This window comes from Nematolebias whitei, chromosome 2 (genome assembly GCF_014905685.2).
Source record: "Nematolebias whitei isolate Nwh7 chromosome 2, NemWhi1, whole genome shotgun sequence".
NCBI lineage: Eukaryota > Metazoa > Chordata > Actinopteri > Cyprinodontiformes > Rivulidae > Nematolebias > Nematolebias whitei.
The window spans coordinates 18,679,310-18,692,848 of record NC_056499.1 but is presented as its reverse complement, the minus strand read 5'-3'; the positions used below and the strand labels follow the sequence as shown (position 1 = coordinate 18,692,848).

Below are 13,539 nucleotides of genomic sequence, written 5' to 3'. Positions count from 1 at the left end.
AGGTGTTTTGCTGACGTGTGAGAAATATTTCACTTTGTTTTCCCCTTACAACCTCAAGAAAGAAAAAAATAAAAATAAAAGCTTTAAAGTTGTCAAGGTGTTTACTGAACACCGCACAACTTAAGATAAATTGGTTTGACTTGTGGGTGATTTTAAGAGCAGTGCTGATAATTTTTAAGTTCAGTTGTCCATTTGTTTTAATAATGTACTAAAACTGATCTTGAGGCTGAAGCGCTTGACTTACCCATCAGTCAGGTGCATGTTCCAAATTTCTCCCGTTTGTATTCAGGTTTGGCTCAATGCTAAAGCAGCACAGAGTTCAGGAGGCCTGACCTGTTATAACTTAGCTTTCAGTCATCTGACTGTGGATTACCTTACAGGTCAAACTGAAGGACATTAACATGTGGTGATGAGGAGTTTGGTGGTTTTACTCTAATCTAAATAAGAATATAACTAAATGGTAATAGAAATAAATAAGTGAAGTAATGGATTCTCTGTTTTTAGCACGAAGAGCTCCCCTCCTGATGCTGCAGAATCAGCTGACAGCCTTCAACGTGAAGGTACAGTAACACGTCAAATTATTCCAGCTGTTTGGCACAGATGTGTTGCTGTTGCTCTACACATACTTTTTTTATTCATTGATAATTTTGACATCCTACACAGATTTCTTTAGCAGGGCGATGGAATACTACACATCATTTTTGTCTTGCTGATGAGGCCTGACCATCCAATAATGGAGTTTAGCTTATCTGACCACAGCAACATTGCTTTATTAATGTTTAAGGTTTCTTTCTTCTTTGCAGAGTATGTAGCGTTGTACACGTATGAATCTCCAGAGCCTCGTGACCTGACATTTAAAGAAGGAGATGTAATATTGGTGAACAAGAAAGAAGGAGAGTGGTGGAACGGCTCGACGGGAGAGCACTCTGGCCTTTTTCCAAGCAACTATGTCAAACCTAAAGAGGCAGATGTAAGAACACTAACACATACGGACATATGTTTAAACTTTTGTGTTCATGAGAAGCTGTTCTGTCATTTTCTAGACTAGTTTGTGTTAAAAATAGATCATTGTCACCATAAATTGTTCATCCAAGTTCTGCTAAGCGTTTAAATTAAGAGGTATTTAAAATCTAACTGAACTCAACTTGTTTTTTGTTTCAGACATCAAGCATATCTGGAAAGAAAAAACAAGGTAAAAATATTTTAATGTTTTCACAAGATTCACACAAATGTAATGTGAAAAATTAAACGCACCTTGTTTGAGTTTAATTAGCATGAGCAAGAATATTTTGGATGTTCTGTGCAGATGATTGGCTTTCTTTAACTATATTAAATTAGTAGATGTAATATTGTTGGGAAAAGGTACACTTTTAGGCTCAGCAGCTCATATTGTGCTCCTTTACAGAAAATAAAATTCTTCTGGATGTGTTCAGCATATTTTTCCACTAGTCTTTATTTCCGAGCACTCGTTAATCTACATTCCCTTCAGCTGTCAAAAATGTAAACGTTTCTTCTTTTTTTCTATCTCCCCTAACATTAAAGTTTCAACGTTGACTTTGCTATTTTATCAACTCTCCTGTTCTGTTTTCATGAGCCAGTCTGTGTTGGGGTTGTGATGAGGATCCAGTTTCTGTTGGAGTTTGTACCAAATTTTGAGGTTCTTGGAGAAATAATTTTGCCTTAATTTGCTCTTGGATTTAATGTGGTGGAGTAGGTAGTTGGAGATAACTTTGTTGCTGTAAAATGTAAACTTTGTTTAGGTCCGAATGGTTTTTAAGGTTTGTTTAAATTGCTCACCAGAACCAGACATTTTGTGTCATTTTATTTCTGTCATATGAGAGGCTTTTGTTATTGTTGGTCATAAATGAGTTATTTTTTTATTGTTGGTCATATGTGAAGTTTTTTTTATTTTTTTATTGTCACTCCCAAGTTTCCAGTTTGAAAATCTTGAAATGTCAAGATTAGTTTCACCTACCTTTTAATGTGTGAATCCACATTTTTATCAAAAGATTTGAATGCACAATAAATGTGTGAAATTCCTTTAAAATAATATTGTAATTTAATTATATTTTAATACAACATGTTTGTATTTTATCACATTTGTATCTCAAGTGTACCCTTAGTTCTCATGCCTGTAGAAACACGAGTCCAGATCAGGTGTTCTGCCTCAGTTCAAGTTATTTCGGTGTCTTGTGTGCACAGAAATCGCCCAGGTGATTCGAGCCCACCCATCTGCTGGCCCCGACCAGCTGAATCTGGAAAATGGCCAGCTAATTCTCATTTTTGGCAAGAATGCCTCTGGCTGGTGGCTCGGAGAACTTCAGGTCAGTGATGAACCTGTTCATATTTATTCTTTCAGAGTGCAGTGGATAATCATTAGCTATGTTGTGACAACCCGCTTGTAAACCGTCACAATGTTTACATGGACATAAGTAATCAGAATTAAACGGTCATTCGGAATAAAAATGTCATGTAAACGCCCCATTCGGGTTATTTTTTGTTGATTCAGCTCGATCTGAAAAAAATTGTAATCAGAATGAAACGGGTGATTTATGCCGATTCATAATCTGAACGGTGCGCATGTAAACACTTAATCTGATCATTTTATTTCGATCGTTGAAAACTGACCTGATTGTGTGACCTATGTGTACCTCACGTATTTCCGCCTGGCTAATGTTAATAATATTAGCATGTCGGGGAAGCAAAACTGGTCGATGAGCGACACAACATTTCTGTTAGAAACTTTGAAAGAGCTCAAAATGATCTGTATTACCTGCAGCTCAGTCAGAGTGCAGTAACGTCTTCACCGTCATTAAAACCTGTCGCGGCTCCATTTTGAGCGCTCAGGTTTGTTTACGTTCATCCCGGAAGTAGAGCTTCGTCTTCTGTGTTGTTGTTGTGGGTTTTTTTTGTTTTTTATTGAAGGAGATTTTACCACTCAGCGCATGTCAGTACTTCTATTCAGAATAAAAGGCCATTGCATGTAAATGCTCATCGTGAACAGACTGTGCCCATGTAAACGACACATTCAAATTATTTAATCTGAAAACATTTAAATCCGGTCAAAGAGATCTGCGCATGTAAACATGGCTATTGTCAGGTTACTTCAGCTGCACTCGCCTCAACTCTGTTACCTTTTTATAAATTCGCATTCCAGTTTGTGCAAACACTTAAAATAAATCATTGTAGATTGTGATTTCTGAGTTTTTGTTTTTGTCAGCTGTAACCAGATTACTGAAATATAAACATCTCTGTAGAAATGTCAGATTTTTTTTTTCACCAGCTGACATGGAATAATAATAAATTAGGGTTATGTCCAAGAAATAAACAACCTACAGATTACTCCCATGACTCCTTTGTTTGGAGGGTTTTTATATAAAACTGTGTTGTTTGGACTTTAATTAAAATCCTTCAATCTGTTTGTTGTTCTTTCGTTAATAGGCTCGTGGAAAGAAGCGTCAGAAAGGCTGGTTCCCATCCTCTCATGTTAAAGTCTTGTCATCCAGTAGTGGTAAATCCACACCAGCGCCCCAACCAGGTAACACATTCAGGACAAACCTGCTACCTGAATGAAAGATGTTGTGGCTAAATAACACATTTTGTCCTGCTCTGCCTCAGTCTGTCAGGTGACAGCCATATATGACTACACAGCTGCCAATCAGGATGAGCTGAGCTTCACTGAAGGGCAGCTGATCAATGTTTTAGACAAGAACGACCCCGACTGGTGGAAAGGAGAAGTCAACGGGGTCACCGGCCTGTTCCCCACCAATTATATCAAGATGTCAGCGGATTCTGACCCCAATCAGCAATGTGAGTAAAGCTCAAGTCATGCAAATGCACGTTTGAAACATGGCGTCTTTCTTCTTGTTTTAAACATCTGAGACTAACTAATCCCAAAACTTTTCGTATTCTTTTCTACCTGGTAGTTTATTATCAGCAGGTCTCTCTGTTCAGCTTTTCCCCATCGACTGTTTCACTTTTTTCCTCACTTCCTCCCTCCTTTCCCAACCTTTATTTCTCTATCCTTCTTTTCTTGCTCCACTGCTCGTCTTTCTCCTCAAAGGGCGGTAGACTCTTCCCCTGCTGGCCTCAGAGACCAACTATCCCTCTCTGTTTGTGTCGAGGAAATGCAGACCACAAACTTTAGTCAATGAGAAAAAAATACTGAGAGAACTGACTTTTTGTTAAATCATTGGGTGTTGAAACATTTTTATGACTGCATTTACCAGTTTTGTAAATTCTTAAAGCCTTGGGCTTTTTAACTTTTTTTTTTTTTTAGGTTTTAAGCTGACAACGCTGGGGGGAAAAGTGTGAAATAGTGGGTTTTCTCTGATGCTTGCCTGTTCTTTTCTTTCACATCTATTTACAGGTTACACGTTGATACAGTGACAAAACTGGAATAGTTTGAACTTGTGTGTATGAATTTTATTCAAAGTTCTTTGTTTGCCATTTGTGCACAGACCATCGATCCAGGCACATAGGAGTTCTTGTGCAAAGTTCTAACAGTCGGAGTCAAAAACACTGATCACTAAATAAAATTAAGATGAAAACGAAGTGGTTTCTATCTACACTGTACAGAAAGTAAACCATGTCCCATGACAAGTGAAGTTGGGTAGTGTGGGGTTATTATTGCACCTCAGCAGTAGTTTTGTTTTGCCATCAGTCTGACTGCGGCAGGGAAAACAATTTTTCCCTGAAGATCATAAAGATTACTCTGTCACATTGGTTTACCAAGCCATGGTACAGAGTCGAATGAAACATGCCAAAATACCATTTGCTGCATTTTTCTCTTGTTTTAATTTAGTGTAGAACAGCTGCAGTTTGTCTCATACTTCCATTAGCATGCATGGGAAATTTTAGATGAAATTGGACTTGAGCTTTAAGAGTTTTGAGCACAAGAACATGTTTAAAAATATATTTTAAAATGTTTTGTCACAAGATGGTGTATTTTTTATGCTTCTCTATAAAATGCAGGATTTTTTTCTTATTGCAAAATAAAAATAAAGGTCGTTTGAAATTTCTTTTTAGTGAAATATTCATGTTCGGCAAACTGCTTTATCTTTACACTGCTCCACAATGTTTCTGTTTGTATTGTCCACAGAATACCAGAGATTTAGATGAACAGATAAAATGTGAACAGCCTTTTGTCAACAAGACCACTTTGCCTGTTGGTTTTTTAATTTGATAAATTGTTACTTCTTTTGTCAGCATCTTTTGTTACGTTGTCTCAAAGGAGTGATTCTCAAAAAGAAAAAAACATATTTTTGTGGTTTTGCCAAAGATGGGTCACTTTTTCTAGTTTTTCATGCTTTTTCCAGGGAGGAAACTAACAAACGTCTAGCTGTATCCTCAGTTCAAGCCTGTGAAGCTAAAGACAAGGAGGGTCCTGTTTTGGTACAAACAGATTTAGCCGCTATGAAAAGACAAAACACAAGAGTAGTAGGAGACAAGGCAGTCAGAGACAAACTCTGAGTCGACTAAAATACCTGAGGAAATAGAATCCCGTTGAGATCGATGTCTTCAGAGTGCAGATTTCAGTTTCTGAACCTTTGGGATGAGATAAACGATGAGGGGGAAGCAGGAGGGGAGTCTGAGAGTGAGCTGCAGACACTTTGTCTGAATGCGTCAGAATGGTCAGATGGTGAATGTGCGCCAGGTAAGAGAGGATTTCATGACTGAGATTAGAGATCAGCAGCGCTTCATTCTTCTTCCTTCTCCTCCTGTTTTTTTTTTTTTTCTTTTTTGTGAACTTTTCAGAAATAATCATAAAATGTTTGTTTTCTTGTTCATCCTGTAGGAGGCAGTGCAGAAGTGTTGTGATTTTAAGCCACCTGTATGTAGTTTGCCATCCTAGTTTTTTGCTCCTCTCCTACAGGGGGATCAGACCAGACCAGTCTGGACTCTCAAGGCCCTGTGGATAAAAAAACACAAGGTTATATTGATGAGCTCATTGAGTCTGAGGAGAGATATGTGGAAGACTTGCAGGTGGTGTTGGAGGTAAAATCCTGCAAATTAAGTTACATGCTCTTGCAGATCATTTTGTGAGGCTGAGATGTGACAGACGGTGTAATGGTCTTTTGTCTATGTAAATCTATCTTGTTTCTGTCTGCAGGTTTTCCACAAGCCTATGTCTGAGTCAGGTCGGCTGAATAAGACAGAGATGGACATGATCTTTGTCAACTGGGTGGATCTGCTGGCCTGTAACAATAAACTAGTCAGGTAAATGTCACACGACTGGAGCAAACGGATACAGGAATTAAATGTTTCAGTTGCTGTGGATTATATGATTTTTTTTTTTTACTGGGCAAAAATATAAATCTGTTTAGACAACTGTTAATGTTTCTGCAGGGCTCTCCGTCTTTGCAAGAAGAGCGGTGGAGAGAACACCCCGGTGCAGAAGATCGGAGATATCCTGGCAGCCGAGCTGTCCAACATGCAGCCCTACATCCGTTTCTGTTCAAGCCAGTTCAATGGCGCTGCGCTGCTGCAGACTCGCACCGACAACGAGCCGGACTTCAAGAGCTTCCTCAAGGTAGGAGGGAGAGGATGGTGTGAGGCTTGAAGAAATTTGTGTCCACCTTTGCTGCATTGGAGACACTTTCAGTGATTCAAAAATAAAATATAATGTCTTTTTTAACTTGCGTTGAACCCTTGTCCTGTATATGAAAGTGGAAACAATGGCTTTTATATAAATATTTTTTATTTCTACCAGAAAATTGCTACAGACTACAGATGTAAGGGCATGCCGCTGTCCAGCTTCCTGCTAAAACCCATGCAGAGGATCACACGTTACCCACTTCACATCAAAAAAGTACGTTGGCCTGTTTTGGTATGCTTTTTGTCCTGGTAGTTATGAATGTTTTTAAGTTATTGAGCAATTTATATGACTGTAGATTCTGGAGTGTACGCCAGAGGGTCACACTGACCGAAGTTCCTTGAAAGAGGCTCTGGAGAGGGCTGAGGAACTCTGTCAACAGGTTATTTCACTCATTATTCTGGTTTTCCTCTATTGTGGCTGAAGACAGATCTGGCCTTTTGATTGAACTGGTAAGAGGTTTTCTTTTCAGGTGAACGAGGGTGTCAGGGAGAAGGAAAACTCTGAGAGACTAGAGTGGATTCAGCACCACGTACAGTGTGAAGGTCCTCTGGAGGTAAAAAGCTTGCTGTTAACCCACAGTCACTCCAATCAACCAATCTCCATTTACTTTATCCAATTCAAAAGATAATTTCTTGACTGTTTTGTTTCACAGCATTTGGTCTTTAACTCCCTTACCAGCTGTTTGGGTCCCAGGAAACTGCTGCACAGCGGTAAAGTAAGTAACACCAAAATGCTGTTGGAGTCTGGGAACAGCTAATGCAGCCATGCTAACACAACTTTTGTTTGGTTTAGTTTTTTTCAAGATTGAAAATTTGAAGTGAAACTTTCAGAGCCTGATGAACTAACTATAAGAAACAACTTAAATTTGTTAATATTAATAACAAATTTATTCATATTCAAATATTTGCTTTTATGTTTTTACTCCATCACCATGACAGAATTGAAAATTGAACTTTTTAACAGGAGCATTTTCTAAACGTGTATCTCCCAACTTTCCCAAAGCTTTTAAAATCATAACTTAAATGTGGTTTGTTGTTTGTTGCTCACATATTTGAGTGATTGTCACATTTTGTCCTTTTCAGCTGCACAAGGCAAAGAGCAACAAGGAGCTCTGGGCTTTCCTCTTCAATGACTTCCTGCTTTTAACTTATCCAGTGAAACAGTTCACCTCATCTGGGCCTGACAAACTGTTCAGCAACAAGAACAACGTGCAGCTCAAGATGTATAAACCAGTAAGAGAGGCACACAAAATATTTAGATTATTATTCATTGCTTGTGTGTTTTCATGCATGACAGCCATCTTTTGTTCCCTCCAGCCTGTGCTGCTGAACGAAGTCCTGGTGAAACTTCCGGATCCCTCCAGCGAGGAACCCATCTTCCACATCTCACACATCGACAGAGTCTACTCTCTCAGGACCGACAACATCAATGAACGGTAGCCACGCACACACACACACGCACACACTTAGACACAAAAAGCAACACACTGGGTGTTTTTACAACTGCTGTGTGCGTTTTTTGTTGTCAGGACGGCGTGGGTTCAGAAGATAAAGGTGGCGTCTGAGAACTTCATCGAGACTGACAATAAAAAAAGGGAAAAGGTTTATCAAGGTTTGTTTTTGAAAACCGTTTTGCCAAACACTGTGTTGATTTTGTCATTTTTTTATCAATTTGTGCTCATTTGCAGGGCGATCTATGAAGGCTAGTGGAATCGGCAGACTCCTAGTCAACATCTTGGAAGCCACTGAACTCAGGGCTTCAAAACCTAACGGTGATTAAAAGTGTATTCACACAATGGAGTGAATATTTTAAAGATATAGCTAAAATACACTGTAATTTTTAGTTGTGTTAAAATCCAGGTTTAGCTTCTTCTGCACACTATAGTTTCTTTTTTTTCTTCTTCCTTTCGTTTTAATTTACTTCATTTAAATTTGTTTTCCATCCTTTGTGTTAACCCCCTCACATGCCGGTCCTTTTTTTGCCTGCAGGTAAGAGTAACTGTTACTGTGAAGTGACCATGGGATCTCAAACCTTCACATCCAGAACGCTCAACGACACTCAGAACCCCAAGTGGAACTTCAGCTGTCAGTTTCACATCAAGGACCTTTACCAAGATGTCCTCTGCATCACCATAAATGAAAAAGACCCGTTTTCTCCTGATGGTAAGCTACAAACTCCTTACACCAGCTTCTTCTTTTATTTTTATCTCATTCTGAAAATGTTTTCCTATCTCTGAACTCTCTCACGAGTGACCTCGAGGTGGTTCTGGCAAACTGTTTGGTGATTCAGAACAGGAAAGCAGGCCCCTTCCCATGCTGTGTTTTGGTTTGGGTGAGGGATTGCTGACCCGGACTGAGGATATTGTTGAGCAGTGGAAGGAGCACTTCGAGGATCTCCTAAATCCCCCCACCATGTCCACATTTGAGGAGGCAGAATCTGAGGACTCTGGGGAACATGAGTCCATTACCATGGCAGAGATCACCGAGGTAGTCAAAAAGCTCCTCAGTGGAAGGGGTGGATGAGATTCACTCCAAGTGCTGAAGGCTCTGGATGTTGTGACTTTCATGGTTGACACATCTATTCAGTGTCACATGAAAGGCTGGGACAAAGCCTGAGGAGTGGCAGACTGAGGTGGTGGTTCCCATGTTTTAAAAAAGGGAAACGGAGAGTGAATTCCAACTATCGTGAGGTCACACTTCTCACCCTCCCTGAGAATGTTTACTCCAGGGTGTTGGAAGGGAGGCTCCGACCAATTGTCGAACCTCAGATTCAGCAGAAACAGTGTGGCTTCTGTCCTGGTTGTGGAACAGTGGACCAGATCCTCACCCTTGCATAGTGGCTAAGGGGGTCATGGGAGATTGCCTCTCCAGTCTACATGTGTTTTGTGGACATGGAGAAGGCTTATGACCATGTGTTCCTCAAGACATTCTGTGGGGGGTGCTGCAGGAGTGTGGGGCACCTGGGTTGATTTTCAGAGCTATCCAGTCCCTGTATTCTAGAATTCTAGAATTCTAGAATTCGGTTCTAGAATTGTGCCGCTCAAGGTGGCTGCATGTTGGAGCAGCTCTGTTACTTTCATTCTGAGATTTTGCTTTTGGAAACTTTAATTCCTCTTTTTCTGGATGTAAATCACATTTTTTTGGATGATTGTTTCCTCTGGTATCGGATGTTGTGCAGCTGGAAGGATTTTTACGGAAACTTTTTTAGTTTTGGACATTTGTTATGATGCGTAACCATGGCAACAAGGCAGTTTCTACAACCAACAGCAGCTGATTAATATCTCAAAAGCTCAAGTAATATCTCAACTACAGCCCTAAATTTCAAATGAGTTGAAAAGGATGTTCTGTGGACGCATTTTCATCTACCTGCCAGCTGTGCTTGAGTGCCTGACCACTGAGATCCTGGAACTAGCAGGAAACACGGCTCATGACAGCGGAAGGACAGGATCGTCCATCAGCACCTACAGTTGGCTGTCCACAGCGATGAGGAGCTCAACAAGCTGCTGGGAGGAGTGGCCATTGCCCTGGGAGGATTTCTGCTCAACATTCAGGTGATCCTGAAGCCCAGGAGGCCAACCAAGTGCAAGTAAACGGATCAACATCTGTGGCCAGTTTTTTCAGATCTGCTATACGACGGACCATCACAAGAGATCCTTCCCGCCCACAACCATCAACATCTAGAACAACTCTTTTATGAAACAAGGAAAATGAGCTACAACAACATTTAATTTCCCTCTGGGATTAATAAAGTATTTTTGAATTGAATTGAATTGAATTGTATAACCAATGCAGGAGCTGTGTCCACATACTGGGCACAAAGTTGAGCTTGTTCTCAGTGTGGGTTGGACTCTGCCAGGGCTGTCCCTTGTCTCTGATCCTGTTTGGTTTCATGGACAGGATCTCACACAGTCGTGGAGAGGAGGGTGTCTGGTTTGGGAACCTCAGGGTCTCATCTCTGCTTTATGCGGATGATGTGCTTCTGTTGAAGTCTTCAAGCCAAGACCATCCCAGGCCATGGTTCTCGACCATGAAATGCCACCTCCAGATCAAGGGAAGACTTTGCCTCAGGTGGAGGAGTTTGAGTATCTAGGAGTCTTGTTCACAAGTGATGGTAGGATCGAGCAGGAGTTGATTCAACGGATTAGGGCCTTCGTCCTCAGTAATGAGGTTATTGCTTTGGTGAAGAAAGAACTGAGTTGAAGGGCAAAGCTCTCAATTTACTGCTGTCTATATTCTGACCCTCATGCAGGTTTATCTCTAAAAAGCCATGTGAAGGAATTACGTACATTTGGTCCAGCGTATTAAAAATAAAATTTAACCCCTCGCCTTCCACTGAGCTGTTTGCTCATAAATTGTTCTAGAATTGCGCCGCTCAAGGTGGCTGCATGTTGGAGCATCTCTGTAACTTTCATTCTGAGATTTTGCTTTTGGAAACTTTAATTCCTCTTTTTCTGGATGTAAATCACATTTTTTGGATGATTGTTTCCTCTGGTAGCAGATGCTGTGCAGCTGGAAGGACTTTTACTGAGGCTTTTTTAGTTTTGGACATTTGTTATGATGCGTAACCATGGCAACAAGGCAGTTTTCTACAACCAACAACAGCTGATTAACATCTCAAAAGCTCAAATAATATCTCAACTACAGCCCCAAATCTCAAATGAGTTGAAAGGATGTTCTGTGGACACATTCTCATCTACCTGCCAGCTGTGCTCGAGTGCCTGACCACTGAGATCCTGGAACTAGCAGGAAACACGACTCATGACAGTGGAAGGACAGGATCGTCCCTCGACACCTACAGTTGGCTGTCCACAGTGACGAGGAGCTCGGCAGACTGCTGGGAGGAGTGGCCATCACTCTGGGAGGAGTTCTGCTTGACATTCGGGCGGTCCTACAGCCCGGGGGAACCAAGAGGCCAGCCGAGTCTGGGTGGACGGATCGGATGGCATCTGGAGCCAGTTTCTTAGGATCCACTGTGGGATGGACCTTTACAAGAGATCCTTCCTGCCTACAGCCATCAGTATCTGTAACATCTCTTAATGAAATGAAGATAATGAGTTACAACAACAAATAATTTCCCTTTGGGATTAATAAAGTATTTTTGAATTGAATTGAATTAAATCCTTTGTGGTACAGCAGAAGATGGAGAGGGAAATCTTCGCAGACTTTGGGGAATCAGCTGGAAGATTGTTGCAGAGTTTGCTGGTCGGCTGCTTCGCTTTCATCTTCCACGCATTTTGTCGTATTTCCAAAATACTGTACCGCAATTTTATTTTACACTTCTTGCAAACAACCGTGCTCTTATTAAGCTCTGTCTTCCCCCAGAACATTGTAGGATCTGAAATGATTTTTAAAGACGAAGGAGCGGGTTGAATCACGCCGTCCCCCTCCTCCATGCTAGCAGGTTCCATTCAGATAAAGGGAGCTGGCTAACTAGCTTGCTGTACGGTGGCCTACATGGCCAAAATTCTTCGCCAGCTGAGCGGACACGCAAAGCGATATGCAGTACACTCAGGAGTAGGAGCAGAAAAAAAATAAAATTCAACATATTTTAAAATCGATTTATAGAATCGATTCAGAATCACCAGGACTAAGAATCTAGATTCTTTTAAAAATCTTTTTTTTTTCTGTACCCCTAGTTCAGACTATCTTCAGTGTTTCACTGCTTGTGAAAAAAAATCACACCCAGCTTTAATGTTTCTATGAATTAAAACTAGTAACAGTAAACTTTGATGGAAATTTGAATAGACTTTAGTGGATCAGCATATATTTTTACATTAAGCAAAGGAAAACTCAGTTGCTCCTCATCATAACAAATATTCCCTCAAACCCCCGTGGATCCATCAGGTCAAAGTAATTCTTGCGTTGTTAATTATTTCACCTTTACTTTGCCTTCCAGTACATTCTAACACGAGACCCTTTCTGCTTTTCTCACATCAGTGTTTCTTGGGAGGACAGAGGTTCCCGTAGCAACCATAAAGAAAGAGTTGGAGAACAAGGGACCGGTGACGCGCCGTCTGCTGCTGCACGAAGTTTCAACGGGAGAGGTGTGGGTCCGACTTGACCTGCAGCTCTTTGCCAACCAATAAGGAGCCGAACAAACTGTAACGAACTGGGTTTTTTTTTACCAAAACATTTAATCAAACATGACAAGCTGCTTGTTTTAAACAGACCAGATGGTTCCACTCACATGTGTAACACTGACTTAAATGTATTCTTTTTTTTTTTTTTTTAATAAATCCTCTGAACTGTATGTTACACACAATGCCTTTGAAAATGCAATCTTAACCAGCACTAATGTCTTCCATACCCTCCCACTATGGACAGGGCCTGTCTGACATCATCTGTATTCAACAATAGGAAACCTTCAGTTTTTTCCTTTTATGACGGTGAAAAGGGAAGCTGACCTGGGCAGCAGTTTTATATCTGTACCATATTTACACTAAAGGGTTTTTTTAAATGGAGAACAACCAGCTTCCAAAGCTGAGGAGATATACTTTGTTTTCCAACTGAATGTGGATTAAATGAACCAGAAGTAAAACTTTTATGGGTCATTAAATAAATAAGATTACAAGTTCTGTCCTGGTGCGTCTCTCAGCTGTTCCTCAGTAACTACAGTCTGTTGTTAGGTGTTCCCATCTTGCCAAATCACCTCAACTAAGGCCATCTAATGAGTTAACAATCAAGTAACCAAGCTTTTCTGTGTATGTGCCCAAGTTTTGTTTTGTTTCTCTCTGAGGAGATGGTGAGTGCCTTTGAGAGGTTGTGCTGATCTACGTTTGGGACCATCGCTGATCACACTGTTTGGCTCAGCGTCGTCCTCTCACAACATTTAGAGCATCACAAACAGCAGACGACAGATGACGGACAGCGACGTAAAACACTTCTGACAACCTGGAGAGGAGGTTTTTAGGTTGTAGCACTCGTCTGGAGTCAGTTTACTAA

General features: G+C 40.7%; 1 protein-coding gene across 1 annotated transcript in view; it reads left to right on the top strand.

The window, feature by feature from the left end:
• itsn2b (intersectin 2b) overlaps window positions 1–12,881 on the top strand; it is a 34,599-nt gene extending 21,718 nt beyond the window's left edge. Inside the window, exons 23-41 of the mRNA XM_037690635.1 lie at window positions 505–560; window positions 804–970; window positions 1,162–1,192; window positions 2,203–2,324; window positions 3,442–3,538; window positions 3,619–3,810; window positions 5,876–5,997; window positions 6,113–6,219; window positions 6,349–6,532; window positions 6,713–6,811; window positions 6,894–6,977; window positions 7,068–7,151; window positions 7,251–7,313; window positions 7,681–7,830; window positions 7,915–8,033; window positions 8,127–8,209; window positions 8,286–8,369; window positions 8,587–8,760; window positions 12,535–12,881. Of these exons, the coding sequence (XP_037546563.1) occupies window positions 505–560; window positions 804–970; window positions 1,162–1,192; window positions 2,203–2,324; window positions 3,442–3,538; window positions 3,619–3,810; window positions 5,876–5,997; window positions 6,113–6,219; window positions 6,349–6,532; window positions 6,713–6,811; window positions 6,894–6,977; window positions 7,068–7,151; window positions 7,251–7,313; window positions 7,681–7,830; window positions 7,915–8,033; window positions 8,127–8,209; window positions 8,286–8,369; window positions 8,587–8,760; window positions 12,535–12,683 (2,167 nt within the window). The 3' untranslated portion in view covers window positions 12,684–12,881. The remainder of the gene's footprint in view (window positions 1–504; window positions 561–803; window positions 971–1,161; window positions 1,193–2,202; window positions 2,325–3,441; window positions 3,539–3,618; window positions 3,811–5,875; window positions 5,998–6,112; window positions 6,220–6,348; window positions 6,533–6,712; window positions 6,812–6,893; window positions 6,978–7,067; window positions 7,152–7,250; window positions 7,314–7,680; window positions 7,831–7,914; window positions 8,034–8,126; window positions 8,210–8,285; window positions 8,370–8,586; window positions 8,761–12,534) is intronic.
• Window positions 12,882–13,539: the final 658 nt, after the last annotated feature.